The sequence below is a fragment of the Brachyistius frenatus genome, unplaced genomic scaffold, assembly GCF_029030835.1.
Source record: "Brachyistius frenatus isolate BFR_SWC_R1_liver_20210118 unplaced genomic scaffold, ASM2903083v1 Contig_61, whole genome shotgun sequence".
Taxonomy (NCBI): domain Eukaryota; kingdom Metazoa; phylum Chordata; class Actinopteri; family Embiotocidae; genus Brachyistius; species Brachyistius frenatus.
The window spans coordinates 1,799,981-1,819,673 of record NW_027210660.1 but is presented as its reverse complement, the minus strand read 5'-3'; the positions used below and the strand labels follow the sequence as shown (position 1 = coordinate 1,819,673).

Below are 19,693 nucleotides of genomic sequence, written 5' to 3'. Positions count from 1 at the left end.
TGCACTCTCGTTATCAGCTTCAATAAGCACATCCCTTCTTATGTCATGTTCCTCTCCTCTGTTTGTTATCTTTAGAGGAATGTCCTAATTCATCTACACATAACTATCATCTGCTTGTCTGCTTTGGAATCCGTTTTTAAAACTCATGACTCCAGGGCTAGACAGCACAAAGACAAGCAGAGTATCAGGCCATCAGAGGAGGATCACTGGATGTTTACCTACTTTTACCCATGACATTGTTAACAGTTGCTTCTTTCAACTAGGGGTACAAGGATATCTTTGTTCTTGTATTAAAGGAAGCAGTTGATTTCACTATGTAAATTTTTGCTCAAAACATTCTGCACATACAAATAGTATTTTGGTAACATTTTCAACACTGCAGCTTTTTAGTAGCGGCAAAATTGATCAAACTTTGATGCAATTTATTGATTCTGGACAACAACCTTGCAGTGAATGAAAATGAATTGGTCATATTGTTAAATATTTCTCATCTAGCTCTATCATGAATACCAAAGACAATTTCATTAAAAAGACCCAGTTACCTACATACAAAATATTAAAATATGTGTCATGTTTTATCTCTGATTGTCATGTTAAAATGCTATGTGTCACTTCTCCATAGGGAGGCAGAGTCTGTCTGACAACGCACTCTGCACAATGAGAACTGTGATGCTGCTCTGACACTTAGTGGAGAACTCTCAAATAACATGTGAAGACTTATAATCCAATATACTGTATATAATAAAATGAACTGCCCCAAGTTTTAGTCACAGCGATCCACCTACTTGCATCTCCTGTTCGATTCGCAGCCGCTCTTGACCAAGTTCCTCCTGATAGAACTGTAATAGATGAGATGGATCATTAATCTACTATATGTGAAAACCTAACGATTAAAAACAAATCAATAATTATAACTGATCTAAGATTTATGGAGGAAAGGAACAAACAAAGATAAGTGAATAAGTCAGCCTGCAGAGAGATGTCAAATGATCCGTTTCAGCAGATGACCTAATGTTATTTTAGTATAAGTATGTCAGTACTTTTTTCCATACGTGTCTGGATACACGTGTATGCTTGTTTAAGTATTATTTAGTGCATGCAGGCAGCTCTAGCGACTGATATGAATATCTGTTAAAATAAGGCTGGGGAATGCCACATGTGCTGCTTCAGAAGCCTCTTTCAGTAACAGAGGTCAGACTGGAGGAGACATGCTTGTCCACAGGAATGCAGTGATGTTAGACGGCTAATATAAATTATTAAGGGCTTGACTGAAACACGTTACATACATAAGAGAGAAATACTGATTCAAACACATTTACTGAAGGGTTCCTACTCTTCTTCACATTAAAGACGGCAAATGATGAAGCTTAAGAGCCCATTTGGTCAAATTTAAAGTAATTCAAAGCAGACATAAAAGCCATACATACCTCAACATCCTTGTCCTTCTGCAGCAGAGATGAAGAAAGCTCCTGAACTTGTCCCTCCAGCTCTCCCACCCGGAGTGTGAGTGTTGTCTTCTCTCCACACAGCTCTGTGATGAAGACCTCCTTGGAGTGAAGCTCTTTAGTCAGTTCTTCGATTAACCTATGCAGACAGAGGCACGGTCAGTGACACTGAAGGATGGATTTGATTAGCTAGAGTTTATGATATTTGTGTTTTGCACCTGTCTTTATTGGTGTTGGATGGCGACAGGATGCTCGGAGGCCTCTCGTCTTCTGGGATCTCCTCCATGGCGGTGTCTAAGGACAGCAGGGAAGCGTGGGAGTGTGATCCAGCTAGTGAGGCCATCCGCTCAGCCTCGCTGCGTGCTAGCTGGGCCTCCTGCAACACACACACACGAACACAGTAGTTACGATTTGCAAAGCTGCGACACTTCTGTGTCAGTTTCACTGGGATGACAGTATAAACGGACCAACCTCCTGCAGGAGCTGAATCTTTGTTTCGAGCACCTGCTCCATGTGGTCGATTTCCTGCTGTCTCTCTTGACACCGTCTCTGTAGCTCTGCTTCATTGTGATTGGTCAAGCTCTCTGCTGTTTTGCTGAAGATGAAAAGAAGGAATTTATCACCACATCAACCCGACATCACCCTAATTTGATAACATCTGATGCTAACAAATCTCTTACCAAGCCTGGAATTTCTACTCTTTGTTTTTATAAGCACAAATAAATATTGAAAATATTAGCAGGCTTCTTATTTATTGCTAGTACTGAGTGTTATTTTTTAACACGTTAAAATGACCAACGTCGGTGACAATAGATTAAATCAGCTGTAACTGATTACTGTTGATTCTTAAACAGCTACACTAAAACGTTTGCCTGCTGGTTAATGTGCTGTCCAAGTTTCTGACTGTACTCTGTCAAAGAGTGTTTGTGAGTAAAGATGTATCACTCTGTAACATCACTACATGATGGAGTGAACTGCAATCAGCGGTTTGCAACATGTTTAACATCCAGTTAAACTTTCAATGCAAATCAAATCAATATTTTCAGCTCGTTAAGGTTCCGCAATGAATCAGGGCCTCCATAATTTAGATCATATGTAAAAGACAGTATGTTAGCACTGCCAGAATAATCAGTATTTAGCAACATATCAGATCTTCTGCTGCTCATCATGTTCAGGTTGTAGCTACACGCGTGAACATCGATTAGCTCGATTAAAGTTAATATTGATTACTTCAGTCACTACAACAGTTTTTCTGGCTTCTCTCCCAACAACAGATAATCACAGATCTCAACTGAATCTTTAATTTTTAATAATAACATTGACTTGCAAATTATAACCTTTAAACTTCATTAGATATGACAGGAAATGATTCAGATCTGAGATGTGGATCTGACACCAGTTTATATGCACACAGAAATGTAGGCAGAGGGTCTGTTTTAGGACATGGAGACATTAGTGAGAGCCCAGACATAATATGATGTCATCACTTTTCTGTCTGCTACAGTGCTCATGGGATATCCTTACACACATCCACTTATAGCAGGGATTAAGTAAGTGCCACACCCATGGTGCAGGCTTTTATTGTCCTATATTCTCACAGAAGTGATGTTGGTACAGCACTGGACACAAATTAGACTCTTATTCCTTTTGCATGTAACCAGGATATAAAATTATTGGGTTCAACTAGAAGCCAGTGTGTTACGGATATGATTTGTGATAAAACACTCGATTAATACACACACGTCTTAAACCTTAATGTGAAATTTCTGAAACACATCATATTTCTTTGTGTTCCTCTACAAACACATTAGGTGACTCATGACATGTTTTCGTTACTCCTTTGGACTGCAAGCATCTGTCTGTATCGCTTAGTCAGTCAACGACAGTATCCCAGAATTCCTTCTCCCAGAATGGCACGCGCCACCCTGTCGCCATGAGTCCTGTTCTGGACCTTCTCTACATACGTTTTTAACTCTGTCCACCATATGCAGCAGCTCACATAACTGGGATATTTTGAACCAGACTCAGTAATGTCAGTGTCTGTCTCATGGACAAGTGTGCTTCATGTTAAGTGCCCTCAGCCCATGTGGGCAGCCCGCATGCTCTACCACGTTTACTGCAAGAAGTCAGTAGGAAGGACTGATTTTGATCCTGATTTGACAATCAGTTTGAACTATACTATCAAAATGCTCTAACTGATGTTGTGAAGACAATTAGTATGTAGAAATAACAAATCAGCAGGAGTGATGACCAGCAGGGAAGCAGAATCAAAGTCAGACAACAATAACTTCTTTACTGCCATAATCAGCAGCTCACAAACACATATTTATACTGTAGCCTTTCAATACAACAGAATGGGCAGTAAAGGATGTCAAGTAAAATAGAGACCAGTAATGAGACCTGGTTTTATCTTTTCCAGGAGCACCAGCAGCTGGCTCACATAGAGGAGTACTTGTTTTAAGGAATTAACAGTGACTAAAACAAAAAAATGTTTGCCCTTAAATCGCATTAATTGGTTTAATCTGCCTAAACCCTTCAAACCAGCAGCTTTTTATTTTTTTTATTTTCACTGGAACGTGTCCCTTAATTTATTCAGTAACAGCTCCAGATCTGTGAGGCCTTAACAACTTTGGGCTCTCTGGATACGGGGCACACTAAGAATGTAGAAATATAGTAATTCTCCTTGTCCCTTCTGCCTCATCAAAACTGTAATTTAGAGTAAATTACATCCTGAAAACAATGAGTCAATAAAAACTAATGCTATATATTCTTAAAATCCTTAACTACAACTGCATCTCTCACATGACAATTGATACACCAACATGTGGTGAAGATTTTAAAGCTTTTTTGTGAAAATCAGTTTTCATTTGTTCTTTTCCTCACATCCTGTTGCTAAAGTGCTACGGGTTGCGTTGACCTATTGTGTGTTTGTGAGGGCTTTGATAACACAGATTCATCTCCTGTTACGCTCAATATTCATCTGGTGGTCTGTCTCAATCATTAAAGTAGTGTGTGTGTGTGTGTGTGTGTGTGTGTGTGTGTGTGTGTGTGTGTGTGTGTGTGTGTGTGTGTGTGTGTGTGTGTGTGTGTGTGTGTGTGTGTGTGTGTGTGTGTGTGTGTGTGTGTGTGTGTGTGTGTTTTATCTCTATTAGCAGCTGCATGGCATACGAGCTCTTAGAGATATGCGGTGTTACCACAGTTAAGACAAGACTATGTAGAGAATCACTGTTAATCTCTCGTAGGAACGCACTCAAAACACCCGTAGATGGAGTTGCGCACATAAACAAACAAACAAACGATCAAACACACACACACACACACACTACTGATATGATTTGGACTGACCACCAGATGAATACAGAGCGTAACAGAAGATTAATTAATTAATTAAGAAGATTAATGTTATCAAAGTCCATCAGAAAATAAACAATTACAGCATGATGAAGGTATTTTTGTCTTTATTATGCAAGCAAAAAAAAAAAAAGCAGTTTTAAAAGCACATTTCTTGCACTGCAATCAAAATTCAAGTTTGTAAGTAAAACTATATAAACTGAGGATAAAGTGATTGCATTGCAAACAAATTCACTCTTACAGTTTTGTTAGTTTTGGTCACAGAATTAAGAATTTTGCTTATGAAACGAGACTTTTTGGCTGCAAATTGAAAACCTTTGCTCTCAAGTCAAAAACCGAGGAGTTGAGTTTGGACGTAGTGGGCGGGACATACGATGGAGACGGAGTTTCTATTGGTGGATTGACTCAGACCCACACAGCGCGGCTGCAGACACACAACTCGCTGCCTCCGACAACAGAGGACTGTGTGTTGAGCTACATCAGAGGTCTGTTAACGTTATGTCACTCTTTTCTGTCGAAATGCTTTAAAACGCGACAGCACGGCTTTCACTTTGGTTATATTTCACGTTTGTCAGTGCCGGCGCCGTGACGGTCCCGTCGGCAGCACATGGCACTAAACTGCCCGTACTTCCACCGGCACGTTGCGGTCTCCGACGTTGTTAATGTAAACAAGATTACAACTGCAGTTTTCCACAAGTGGTGAAGATGCTTTTGGTGAAATGTGCCACTCGTTTTTGACAGACACAAACGTTTCCTAACAGGCTGCAATCCTCATCCAGCGGGATAGGAAACGATATGTCCCATTCAATAGAAAAAGATGAAAACAACATCAACATGCCTCCATGTAGTTTAACAGTCCTCTCCTGTCGGGTGTTAACAGAGGCAGCGGGGTGTGCCCATGCTGTGTGGCTGAAGTCAATCCACCAATAGAAACTCCGTCTCCATCGTATGTCCCGCCCACTACGTCCAACTCAACTCGTAGGCTTTTGACTTGAGAGCAAAGGTTTTATATTTGAAGCCAAAAAGTCTAGTTTCATAAGCAAAATGTTTAATTCTGTGACCAAAACTAACAAAACCGTAAGAGAAAATTTGTTTGCAATGCAAATAATTTTATTCTCAGTTCATATATTTTTACTTACAAACTTGAGTTTTGATTGCAGTGCGAGAAATGTGCTTTTAAAACTTTTTTTTTTTTGCTTGCATAATAAAGACAGAAATACCTTTATTTACTGGTCTTTCTAGTCTGTGATTCATTACTATGTTAAAGAGTAAAAGGTACCATTTACAATGTAACACTTCCAAAGATAGTAATTGATCTTGACTTCTTATTTAAAACTGTTTTGCCATCAATTTCCACAATTACAACGGTTGTAACTACTTCTGATGAATATTTGTGGACTTACAGGGCTTTATCCAGAAGGTCCTGTTTCTCTTGGAGCTCCTGCTTCAAGCTCTCTACTTCCACCTTCAGCTCGATGTTCTGAAACAGATGAAGAGCAATCAATTAATCAATGACGTAATCACACAATCAGCAGAATGTCCAATACCAACAACAAAATATAAAACCATTTGTACCTATACAGCAGCATCAATGACAGTTGCAGTCATGAAAACAAGTGAAAACTCCTGTGAGGGTAAAACTGACATTAATTCCCAGGGGGAAAACAAAACCTCGTCAAACATGTAGAGTTTTATAATGAAAGTCTAAAAACACAAAACTAAAACCTTTTATTTGGGTTGCTTTGGTACACTTCCACCTCAGAGGCTTATTACGCCTACAGCAAAACATATAAAAATGTAACTAATAGAAAAGGTTTTCATACACTGCAGATACAAAGAACCTCGATTTTTAAAAAAAATTTTTTTTAATCCTTCTGTATATAAATCAAAGAATAAATATACCTCATCATTTCATCTAGAGTGTGTCTGATTAAGTGTGTTTCATTGCAAGGGAGGCTGTGGCTCAGATGGTAGAGTGGGTTGCACACTAATCGGAAGGTTGGTGGTTCAATCCCCAGCTCCCTCTGTCTACATGCCTAAGTGTCCTTGAGCAAGACACTGAACCATAAGTTGCTCCCGATGGTGTACCATCGGTGTGTGAATGTTCTCCTGATGGCAACACCTGTCTCATGAGTGTGTGAATGGGAAAACCATGTTAAAGCGCTTTGAGACCGAAAGGTGATAAAGCGCTATACAAGTACAGACCATTTATCATTGCTTAATATCCCTCACACATGTAGCACTCATCGCACCTTGCTCAGTTTCCTCAGCCATTATATCTCTTCATCTCACTGTAACCTCTCTGCCATGTGAATCAGTGCTGGTGGTGTTGTGTGTCATTAGTACACAACATCTGACTGTGCTGTCACTGTTGGTATATTTAGAGCTGTAAAATTCAGCGCAGCTCAAATACTCACTCCGCGGGCCAAAGGCCAAACTCCAAAGTTTGTTTACCTACTTGGGCTCAACAGGGGACATTTTAGGGGCCAATCAATGCTCCAACTCTGGGCTATGGGACGGAGTGTTTAAACAGTGAGGCTCATTCTTGCCATTCTGACTGCAGGCGAATGAGGACAGTTTATCTGTCCGTCTGTCTCTGTCTGTCTGTCTGTCTGTCTGCTGCAATCAGATCAGATGCTGCTCTCACTCAATTGAAATTGTCAATTTCTATTCCACATCATGCAGTCTGTTGACCTTATCCATGCCAGAGAGCTGTATGTCCTCACAAGTACTTAACAGAAGTTTTTTTTTTTTTTAAAGCAAAAACTCTCCAATTTGAGGATTTTCTGCTTTTCTTATACCACTGCAGCCTGAAAACATCTGAAGAACCCAACTTAAGACTGTGCGAAACTGTGATGGACATTTTTTTTTTTTACACAGAAAACAATTAATAAATTAACCAAGAAAGTGATAAACAGAACCATGGATAAAGAAAACAATTGTAAGTGCATCTCCACATAGATGGAAATACAAATGTACTACGAACATACTTTTGATGTTTTGTAGGAGTAAGAAAAGACAACAGACATTAATTTCAAAGGACATGAAGGAGGGTTGTGTTTAGTAGATGAGATACAGTACTTACTTTAGCACTAAATGTTTCTATACGAGTCTCAAAGTGCATTATGCTGAGGGCAAAGGAATTAATGTGACATGTCTGAAAAACACACGGACTGACAGGGTTTAATGTTTTGTATGTTTAACTCGAGGGATTCATAGATATTCTGTTTCTAATGATAATCAATGTTTCTCCAAGTAGTTAGTCTCTCACTAAACACTCTACGTGTGGTACTAAGTTATGCAGCAGCAAAAAGAAGTTATGCAACATGTGATCAAACACGCTCTCCGCCCAAATGCTCTGATAGTACGTATATAAGACACAAGTAAGAGGAACATGCACTGCTGTGTGAGGGTCAACAATGTGGTTTACATCTCGAAAACAGCTCTATATATAGACTCCCATCACTGTGCACCTGCTACTGTGGCCCCTCCTGGCCTGTCGGCCCTCAGCAACAGATCCACTTTTGACCAAGAGGAGGGATATGGCTTCACTGACACGACTGCCAGCATAAACAAATCTCACCTGCACCATTGATCACCTACTAGGGAGGTATATTCAGATAATATAATTCAATTTAAATTGATCTTAAAGAAATAAAGAATTACATGATTTGGTCCTATTAGAATTAACTTGCAACAGCATTTTATAATTATATATTTTTTAAAGTACAAACAAGAAACATAAAAAAAGTTCCAGATTCTCAGATATGAAGATTTGCTGCTTTTCACTGTAAACCGGATATCTTTGGGTTTTGGACTGTTAGCTGGACAAAACAAAATATTTGACTAAAATAACAATCAAATATTGCAAAAAATATCAAACACATTATTCTGTAACTATGTTGCAACCCGAGAAATCAGAAAAATATGTTTCTCAAATAATGTTCAAAAATCACAATGTGATAAATAACTTGAGGTGACTAAAAGAGAAAAGAAACAGACAAATACGTGTCATGATGTTATGAGTCGTGTCCTTTGGACACTCATATGAATACGTGTGATAAATAAATCAGCGCACTGGAGCCCGCTCTATAAATAGAGACTGTCGCGCTCTCAGAGAGATCACTATGTGCCCAGTACCAACACACCCAATCTGTACTGTATTACACTGAAGGGCTTCAGAGAGGGGCCGGGAACATTGCCCCTCTCATGATACTCAATACGAGCAACTCAGGTCAGATTAACGTCAATGGAACAAAGAATTAGTATCCAATAAAAAGTGATTCAACTGATTTTCATTTCGTCACACAGTGAGAAATTGTTAAGCACTTGGATTAAACTCCAGCTGCATGTCTGTTTGACATGGGATCACTTTAGTCAATCCCTGCTGGTGTGCAGTAATAGTGGAGGATAAGTGGATGAAGGCTCAGGTCTCGTTTGGTTGGATCAAGCAGCTACTTAGTTTTCTAATATCAAAGAGTTGCTGGTGATCAGAAGGGATTTACAATGAAGGGAGGAAGGCAGAGATGAGTTTTAAATGTTGGCTGGCTTCTCCAAACAGACAACAGCTGAACTGGGTCACCTTATTGGAAGTACACGCTCTACACGCACTCATACAGACGGACACAGGTGGAGGCAAACACATTTAGAAACAGAGAACAACAACACAATCATAAAAACAGCACACTCATAGAAGCTCAGACAAAGAGACAAAATGCTGCCATTCCCAGGGCTGCAGCTAATGATTATTTCCTCAATGATTTTTTTTCCTTTTGTTTATGTTTTCAGTTAGTCTATTATAAATTATGAAATGTAGAAAATGCCCAAAAATAATCAGTGACATCTGTGAATTTCTTGTTTTGTTTAACAAACTGTCCAAAAGCCCAAAGTTGTTAGACAAAAGAAAACAGAAAGCAGAAAATACCCACTCACTCAATTAAACCATAAAAAAAACACCTTTGTTGTCCATTTTTGTTGATTGGCAGATTAATCAATCATTTTAGCAGAGTATTAAAGCAGCACAGCAACAAAACATAACAGCACCTAATACTTGATACCAGTGATAATGTACTGACTGTCCTGTTGCACCACAACAACACTTTTAAATACCTTATTAGACAACATTTGTGACCTTAGCACTCCACATTATAATGTGTGATTCTGTCACTCAGCACTCCCATAGCAAACTTTAGGAAAAAAAAATCAAAACATTATTTTTATCTGTCATCAAGCAGCAGGTTGTATCTGTTAAGGTATGCCCGCTATGAGAAAATGTTTGCTTAAGATGAAAACAGCATTCAAACTTAATATTTCCAAAGTTGTCTGCCATGGCTAGAGCAGTACAGAAGCAGAACATATGCGAGAATCACAGTCTGTGGAAATAGCGGGTGATGTTGGTGTGAAGATTTGATCAATCTGGGCAGTCAGCAAACAACCAGAAGCGTCAACCTGCCACTAAAACCAGGAAATACAAAAATAATGCTTGGAGTTTTTAATAGAATAATGTATGAAGTGCTGCAGTCCCCAATGGGACTATAACTTTGATGAACATAAATGTTTATTGACAAAAAGTCATTGTGTATAAAATGTTGTCTAAACACAAGGAACTGCACAGAAACGTCCTGAGGTAGTCTACAAATTTGAATTGGTATTTAAAAAAAATTAAATCAATAATGAATTGATTAAAACAGGGATAGTCAGTCAGTACCAAATAAGTATTAAGGATAGCCTGGCTCCCAAACACATGCTGTCATGATAAAGATTTTTTTTTCCATTTTATTTTATGTCACAGCCCATTTTCAGATATTGCCGTGTAGGTTCACAGATGTATTTCGACTTGCAGTGTAATGTATTTAAGTGTATCTGGGCTGTGAGGTGAGATTACATTTATTTGGTCTAACATTTCACAAATCCCTGTATGAGGCACCATCAGAAAGCCAAAAACACGAACTGCATCAAACAAAGGTTCCTGAGCAAAGACACAGTTAATGCTTCGTCTTTCACAAGGCAGCATTGTCTAAAAACAAGCACTTGGTAAAACAAACACATGACAGGTCACATCACCTCAACCAGATCGGTGCGACAGCTGGTTCAACAAACAGGAAGTGGCTGAGTAAGGAAACACTTCATGACAAGTATAAATAAAGGCACAAATGAAATCATTTATTTATTGCCAAATATCCACAAAGCATTTAAGGAGAGCTGCTTTACTCACAGAGCGGTAGACATCTTCGCTGCTCTCCTCGTACTTCTGCTGTATCCTCTCCTCCAGGAAGTAGATGCGGAGCTTGAGGCTGAAGTTCTCCTTCTTCAGGTCATTCAGGTGCTGCGATAAAGTACGGTAACCGTTAGACATGACCGTCAAAGAGCACCGACACCGCTTGACATGTCCGTTATAGTTCAGAAATGAACAGTCGTCTTCGACCTCTCCGTATCAGGGGGGAATACGGAGAACATTTTAGAGGACAGCTACTGTCAAGGCATGTCCTCGTGTTAGAGTCCGGTAACCGACAGACATGCTACCTCCTTCTCTAAGGGAGCATGATGAGGGGAAAAAAAAAAACAACAACAAAAAATTATTCACGAAGTGGCATCCTGGCCTCTAATAGGCAAACCCTCTACAAAACCACACACACACACACACTAAAGCTAAAGTCTATGGGGGCGTTTGCAGTGCAGAGGGCTACTCTGCAGCCCGGCAGTCAGAGATGCAGCCGTGGCAGCTCCATGGTGTGTTGTGGTCTGCCTGGGGATGGGACAGGAGCTTATTTTACTGGAAGAGACATGCCTGGAATCCCAGACCGCCAGGGGAGATGGGAGATGGGTGGAAGGGGAGAAGAGGGGAGGAGGGAAGGGGGTGTGAAAAGGCTCACAGGCACTTGTGATATGAAGGGAAATCTCACCCCTCTGCAAAAAAAAAAAAAGAGAGCTGAGAGGACCAAACAGGGGGACAGATGTGAGTGGCTTTCGGTCCTTTTCATTTGTCTGCTTGCTTCAGATACATTTTAAATAAATATAATTAATTTAAATTGATATATTTCTAAGCGTGTATGTTGACACCCGTTGACAGAACAGTACCTCTGTCCACACCAGCCTCAGTCATATAATCACAACAGTGATTGTGCTAAATTAGGGGACATGAAAGTCTCCACACAACTTGTTTTAGTTTGGTATTTGGACCCACTGAGCCAATGAATTGGTTTCTTTTGTAAAAAAAAAAAAATCACTCCGGATGCTGATACATATCTAGTTATCTAGGTTGTCGGTTTCACTTATGTAGATAATATAACTACTCCTCCAAGGGGGAAATATGACTGCGAGGCAAATTCTTTTTGTTTATCCTGAAGCATGTTCAGTTCCCCCTCATGTACCAAATACTGGGTTTTCTGAAAAGCCTTATCTCTCCTAAAAAAAAAAAAAAAAAAAAAAAAAAAAAAGATGTAGCATGTGGCTGAGAATAACAGGAACTTTCAAATTGAGGGTCTAAACAACACCTTCAGGTTCAAGAGGTTACAGGGCACAGTTGGACCTGTAGCCATATTACAAGAATCAGTATTTTTTTTTTTTTACATAAAATCAACACTGAGATAAATGAAAAAGTAAACTGAGAAAATCATTATCCAACTGAGCAGCTCTTTAATTTTTTTTCTCTCTAACTGCTAATTGTCCTGGTGGTAATATTATTAAATCCAATGTACAATTCAGTGTCACACTGAGCTATTCCTGAGAGCTAAAAGCGGGGTAAATATTGGACTGACAGTTGATTGATGAAAAGAAACAAGAGTATAAATTAATGCTAATTTTGCTTTGTGTCTGTTGGATGTTAGTTAAAGAACATGTTTCAGTGTTCTAGTGCCCCCTATCGGTAAAAAAAAACACAAACATGCGGTGTAAGCAAAAGGTCACTGAACCAAACTGAGATATTTTTTTCTTTTAGGCTCTTCTTCTTTTCTTACAAGGATAATAATATTGAAGAGGATGAGTCGCTATCATCTCAAATGCATCTACCCAGTCCCGCCCTGGACTTATCCTGGCCTATGTCTGCGATAGTTACAGTTATAGTTGAAATCAGAATTTGCCTTGACAAGTGGAAACCAGCACTGGGAAATAAAGTTAGGGAGGCTGGCGGGAGCGGGGCCGACAGGTGACTGGAAGAAATAGGAGACCTGGGAGCTGTGAGCCTCAGTGCTATTAATAGGGAGGCGTCCTGAATCTCAGAGTGGTGAATCCCTGGATCTCCCTCAGAGAGAGGAGCGAACGAAAAGAAGTGATCTGAGGAGTAAAAAAAAATAAAATAAACCTGGTAGAAATCTTTTTATAAGAAGCGCCAACCATCAGTTCAAATCAAGTGCAAACAAGTTGCATAATATAGAGACTGAGACGGAGAAGTTTCGTCATTTTTAGTTTTTGATGCATTCAATGAGCGTTCACATTATAGTGTCACGTTACGTGCTGTTGCTAAATAATTCAGAGCAAAGATAGGCTGCACGCCAATCTGAGCCTCCGCATAACATTAGGGATGACATCATGAACAGTGTGTTGTTTTTAAACGACTCCACACGCGATACGGTCACACTCTCGCCCACACGCTTCTCAGCTGTTGATCAAAGACAAATAAACAGGAGTGATGCTGTGTAAATATATGTGACATGTATGTTTTGAGGTGTTTATGTCAGGTGCAAAAGTGACACATCCAAGCAGTGGCAGTCACGTAAGTGACTCCAGCTCTGAGTCGGTTGCTCTGCTCTCAGACTAACTTCAGCTTTCGTGACTGGCTTGTCACACCTCCCGTTTTTTTTTTTTTTACAGGGCTCAGCAGCTCCTGCAGCAGTTGTGTTTTATTCTGATCTGGCATGCGTCTCTAACATCAACAGTTTTGGTGTGTATTCGTGAACATTTGTGGAGCTCAATGTTATTCTTTGCAACACAGTCTGTGTATTTCAGAGAGCAATCAGCCGCACTTGCGTAAACTCTTTTACAAAGAGCATAAATTGCCAATGCTGTCGGGTGCACCCCGAATGGACGATATCCAGTCATACAAAGTGGGTTACTTTTGTAGAACCTATGATTCAACAAATACTGTGGTTGCAGATGCAGACTCAAAACAGAGTGGTAGAAGAAGGCAACATAACATGAAAAATAGTCGATAAAATACATAAATAGATTTATTTTTTTTCCAAGAAGATTTTTGTCATCTCAAAATGCCGTTTTGGGATGAAAAAAAAAAGCTATTTCTGGTTCAATCAGAGTAAATTAATTTTTGTTTGTGAGCATTAATAGATGATTCTCTGAGATACACTAATTTGTCATCATACTGTACATTTCCATGAATGTAATAGTCTAATTCCTAAGACTTACCAACTTACCTTACTTATTTACTTTAGGAGAGTTGTGGCTACTTTTGACACGAGTGGTGTCCCTATTCCTTAATTTAAGATTTTAAGCCCTACCCTTTACAGCTTTGATCTGAAGCAACACTACCAAGCAGAGGGCACTCTTTAACGAGGGCCACAGGATGGGAAATGGGATTGAGCCTTAGTTTTAATATATAGATATTTAATGTACTGTATATATACTGTATGTACTGTGCATTTTATATTTTATATTTTTTATTTTATTGCTTTTCTATTATATTATTCTATTCTATTATTATTTTATTCTATTGTTTCTATTATTGCTCCTGTATGTATGCTGCTGTGGCGAAAAAATTTCCCCTCGGGGATTAATAAAGTATATACCTACCATACCTACCTACCTACCTACCTTCTCTCATCAGCACACAAACAAAAATTTGAAAACTGCATATTATGGTTAGTTACATGCTGTAACAGTTTACACAGATTATTTACTGACCAGCATAATCTTGTCTGCTAATTCTCTGCAAGAAACCAAATAAGGCAAGCTCATCTCTGTGGGTGACTGTGGATGCAACTAGCTGTTGTACGACTGTCCACACAGATGTCTTAATTAGCACTTTAAAAAAAAAAGCTAATTTTATTATTTATTTACATTCATGGCGTCTACATAAAACTTACCGGTTTTCAGTCACAGTTAAAGAAATAACTGACTTTAGAGCCAAAATGTAACCAGCAAGTGCTGCAAAATTGTCCTGATTTTGCTGCAATTGCAAATAAACTGATAAAGATATATATATTACATCTCGTCTTTATTATTTATTATCAATTCCTCAATGACTTTGCTCAGTTACATATTGTTCATATTTTCTCTTCTCACGTCAACACTTCTTTAGCGTAATTTTTTTTACTTCAGCGATGCAGAACCAGGGCAAGTGTGTGACATGTTTAAAGCCATACATGAGTGCAACATGATTGGGTGTGAATGTGGGTCTGTGTTTTTTCTCCCTGCTCACAACAATAGACTGCTGCCAACATAAAAAGGAATATGTAATACACTGTTTTCTAAAATGCGACTGGTACGTAGCCCAATAATAGTGCAGCAGAGACTGAACACTAAAGTGGGCCATGTGGTAGCCAGAGGGTTCTGGGTGTTTTCCATCACACTCTCAGCTGCAGGTGCTCTCCTTCTCTGCACAGTATTTCAGAAACATGTACTCCAGATGTTTCAGATATGTGCAGATATTTGTGGGTTACAGTCCCGATTTCGAGAACACTGAATGATCTCTCTTTTGTTAGCAAAGCATGGAGCCACAAGATGGCACTGTGGAGCGTGTTTTCATCGAGCACGTAATTCAAATACAGTACCAGTCATCATGGGGAAGAACAAGGTAATGTTACTCACATCAAGCTCACTGATCTCTAAAAAAAAAGATCTCACCTGTTCAAACTGCTTGAGTGTATGAAGCTGAAGAGGAGGAGAGTTGTCTGTTTCATCACTACACAAATCTAAACAGGAGAAAAAAAAGGGTACATTTTAAAGAAATTGGTAGAAAACCATTGAGGTTTATGTTTTTACATAAGCCTGATATAAATGAAAGCTACACACCTGTCATGGGACCTGTGATCTTGGATGACGATTCCTTTTGCACAGTACTGTCAGAGAAACAGAAAAAAACATTGTGAGTGTGGGTAACATGCAGGCCAGACAAAAACACAGCAAACTAAAAGAAAGTGGATAAATAAATCAAAAGCCTACAGCAGTCTACCCATTCCAACATTTATGGAGGAGTGAAGTTTAGGCAAAATACGAAACTAATGGTCTTTTTTGTAATCCTGGGAAACAAAGTGCTCCTCTATAAATCATAAAGCTACTAAAAATCCCTTTACCATAACAGCATGATCTCATTTGCACCTCCGTAGCCGACTGGGCTGACCCTCACTCAGTTTTCAGCAGGAAAGATATGAGGTGTTGGGAGGAACCACTGGGAGTCAAAGTTCAAAAGAGCGTCTCTGTTATACTATCTGCAGCTAAAACTGATGGGTATTCACATTGCAGATACAATCTCACCTCGTAATCACCACCAATTAGAGTAAAGCAAACACTGAATGATTTGCACACAAGTGACGGGCAAACACTACAGTAAAAACTGGCTGTAGGCTCCACATATACATGGTAGCACTATTTAGCCTACTGTGAGCTCACTGTTCATCCAGGACCATACTGCCCATCAGTGCTCCCCACTCCGGTCCGTGCATGGTAAATTCCTCTGACAGCTGCTGGGTCAGAAAATGTAAAGACAGCTGCTGCATGCCAGAGGTTTAAAAGTTCACCAGGTGGGTAAATAGTCTGCATTTTTGTGATGGGCAGGGCATCATAATCTCAGTTCACGACTGTTTTCACAATGTAAATATCAGTGGGATGGTCTATGTATGGTCACAAATATGTGGGAGCGCTTTGTGATGCAGTAACCCACATATGACACATATACATGGATAATTTGAATAATGTGAGGTAGCTTTAACTCAATATAAGTTAACAGTTTAATAACTGGTTCTGTGATTGCCATAACCCTTTGAATGATTGAAAGTCATGCTGTCATGTTGCCTCGTGCTCCCTCAGCACCTGAGTGCATGAAGGAATTTAATAGTTATCACTTCTAGGCCAGCAGCAGAAAGTGTCTCCTGGGCCCTATTGCACAAATTCATAACTGGGCCTTTTAAATAGCCGAGCCTGTTTACTGCATCGAGATCTGCTTGCACGTTTTATCACAAACCCAATTACAAATGTAGAAAAATGCAGACATGGCGCATTCCGGTTATCAAAGTCAAAATTGGCATCGCCAGCGGGCTGAAAAGCTTCATCCCCCCGATCCACAAAGCAAGCAGATGGCTACTGTGGGGGGGAAATGGCCTTTATTTCACCGGAGGATGCGCTGTATGATGGGCTAAACAATTTATGACAGAAAAATATTAAACAGCCTAATAATAGCCGAACCGAAAGAGGTGTTTGTATGTCGTGTTTTGTTTAAATTCCCGATGGGCGCCATCCTCCGCTGCGGTTGTTTCCCCCGAACACAAACGGTTGTGTGGCGCCTCACCTCTCTGGTTCTCCCCAGGTCTGCTCCGGCGGCGATGAGCTCCAATCCATATAGGCTATTCCTTTAGTCAAAGGGCATCCATGCCGGAAAGCCGCTTCCTTCAAATCACCTGTCCATTACTCATTTCTCAGAGAAGCACACAGGGGCATGTTATCTGCAGCGGTCGAGGCATCGCACACCGCTCAGGTTTGGAGGGGGGTGTGTGAGGATGCGCGCCCTGAAAATGAAAGCAAGGATGTTACCGAGCCCCCATCCTGCAGAGCACAGAGCCCCTGCTGTTCAACCAGCCCACTACAAAATGAGGGGGAATATGCTTTCACAAAACTAAAGACTAATTTACTGTAAATACTTAATACCGTTTTCACAATAATTATATGAAGGATAAACTCCACAATTGTATAGATGATTTTCAACACACAAAAAAAGCACTACATAACTGATTTCAAAGCAAAATGTAGCCTATTTTTTTTATTTTCATCCAGATTTAACATTAATGGTGTATTCCTGCTCCTTGTGGTCTATATTAAAAATGAACAAATAGGCCAAATAATGAACTCTAAACAACAATGGTGGGAGGAATATTTAGATCGTTGCAATACAATAGAAAAATGCTCGATGAGTATGGGTTTACAGTATGAAATCTTTAATTGACAAGTGCTCCAGTGAAATAAAATGCCGCAACTCCCATAATTTATGTCAATCAAACAGCACGTCCCCAAAGGCTCTCTCTCTTTTTAAGGCCCATCTAATTAATTACAAATGTAGTTTACAAATAGGCTAATATGAACGCACACCTTTTCTCAGAAGGTCCACCAGAACACTGATCGGAAGGAGTGAATTTAACGGAAACGCTGATGACTATAGGAAGAATGTATTCACTTTGTATTTCGTGAGAGAAGTTGAAGGGGAGCTTTTTGGAGCCAACCCCCTAGCGGCACACAATGGTATTGCACTCTGAGGCACTTCCGCACGCTGCATATTGAAAAATGTTGGGAGACGGCGAACCAAATTACTGGATAACAGCGTTATGTTGCGCGTAATCACGATGACCGCAGCTCTGTACAGCACAGGCGAAGTCAAATAATAATGCCTGTTCACTCTCTACCTAATGGCGTTGTCCAGCCTCCTTCTTTACAAAGTCTCCTGCTTCACGGTCTCCGCTGCTTGACAAGTTGCTAAAAAGCATAATTCGGGTGTCGGCTAGTAGAAAGAGACCCTCCCTCACATTTCTTTGCTTCTCTGGTACGGGATCGAATATTTGCAAATTCAGCGAGCACTACACCTTTTTGGAAGGACAAACAACACTGTTGTTCGTAATGAATAAAGTGTTCACACATTTGAGAGTTAGACTTATAGCTGCATATGGTGCTATATAAATAGGCCCACCTTACTTATATCGTATCCCTCCAAACATACAATTTACTTCCAGATTAAAACCCTATTAAAGACATATTGTAATTTGCAGATTGTATCAATTCCGTAACTACATCAAGTCTCTGATGTTAATTAAGTTATTCCAAAAAAAAATATTGTAAAACTCTTTAAAGATGGATACACCTTTCCCAATTTGCAATACTACTCTGAATATCAGCCGATTTAACTGAGGGGAGGACATTTTTCCACAGTTTTACGGAGAGGGTTTCATACAGACCTCAAAACAGCTGCTCTCTACACAGGACATAATAACTAGGCTCCACGTGATAGGCCTATTATTACTCATTACCTGGATTTAAAAAAAAAAAAAAATTTATGACCTGTCATTTCATTCTGTATCTGCTCTGCCCCAAGTTAAAAAAAAAAAAAAAAAAGTTAATTTGGACATTGTAAAGTTGTGTGATATCCCACACAGCTGCAGACACCACTGATTACTTTATCTATTTAAAAAAAAAAAAAGAAGGGATGTTGGGGGCTGCTCTGACAGAGTAAAAGGGATTAGGGGGACACTTAATGAGACCATGTACCATGTCATTGTTTGCTTGAGCACACAGTAACAGTAAAAGGCTGTGAAGGCTGTGAGGGGTACAGCTTCGTTAATCTTGTTAAGAGGACACGGAACCAATTCTCCTTCAAAATATAGACGTAAAAGAAACGATCTGGTGTGAGCTGAGATTGTTGTTGGTCTGATGGATAATTGATCATTTCTTTCATTTTATAAATGAGCAACAATATCTGGGCCAAGGTGCCCGGTTTCATATTTATTGTGAGCCTCTTTGGTTGTTGCTTTGTAGGCTACCACAGCATCAGCTGGATGTTGCTGTACTTCCTTCACAGTGGAATATTACACGTGGCAGCATGCAGTTTCAGCTGGTCATTTTTACTACAGCACCCTCTCCTGGTCTGTAGATGCCATTGAGTCACTCCGCAGCCTAAGTGGGTGTTGTATGAGCCTTTGTGCGCGCTGACGCACTAGCGTTGCGTGCGAGCTGGAGCACGCAACGTCCAC

The 19,693-nt window shown here is 39.8% G+C and overlaps 1 protein-coding gene across 1 annotated transcript in view; it reads right to left on the bottom strand.

Annotated features, from left to right (window-relative positions):
• The window catches only part of LOC138625328 (myomegalin-like), a 46,484-nt gene extending 29,015 nt beyond the window's left edge, over window positions 1–17,469 (bottom strand). The window contains exons 1-9 of the mRNA XM_069706191.1: window positions 17,251–17,469; window positions 15,759–15,805; window positions 15,591–15,658; window positions 11,011–11,121; window positions 6,200–6,276; window positions 1,917–2,040; window positions 1,664–1,821; window positions 1,428–1,584; window positions 786–839 (exon numbers count right to left, since the gene is read on the bottom strand). Of these exons, the coding sequence (XP_069562292.1) occupies window positions 786–839; window positions 1,428–1,584; window positions 1,664–1,821; window positions 1,917–2,040; window positions 6,200–6,276; window positions 11,011–11,121; window positions 15,591–15,658; window positions 15,759–15,805; window positions 17,251–17,300 (846 nt within the window). The 5' untranslated portion in view covers window positions 17,301–17,469. The remainder of the gene's footprint in view (window positions 1–785; window positions 840–1,427; window positions 1,585–1,663; window positions 1,822–1,916; window positions 2,041–6,199; window positions 6,277–11,010; window positions 11,122–15,590; window positions 15,659–15,758; window positions 15,806–17,250) is intronic.
• Window positions 17,470–19,693: the final 2,224 nt, after the last annotated feature.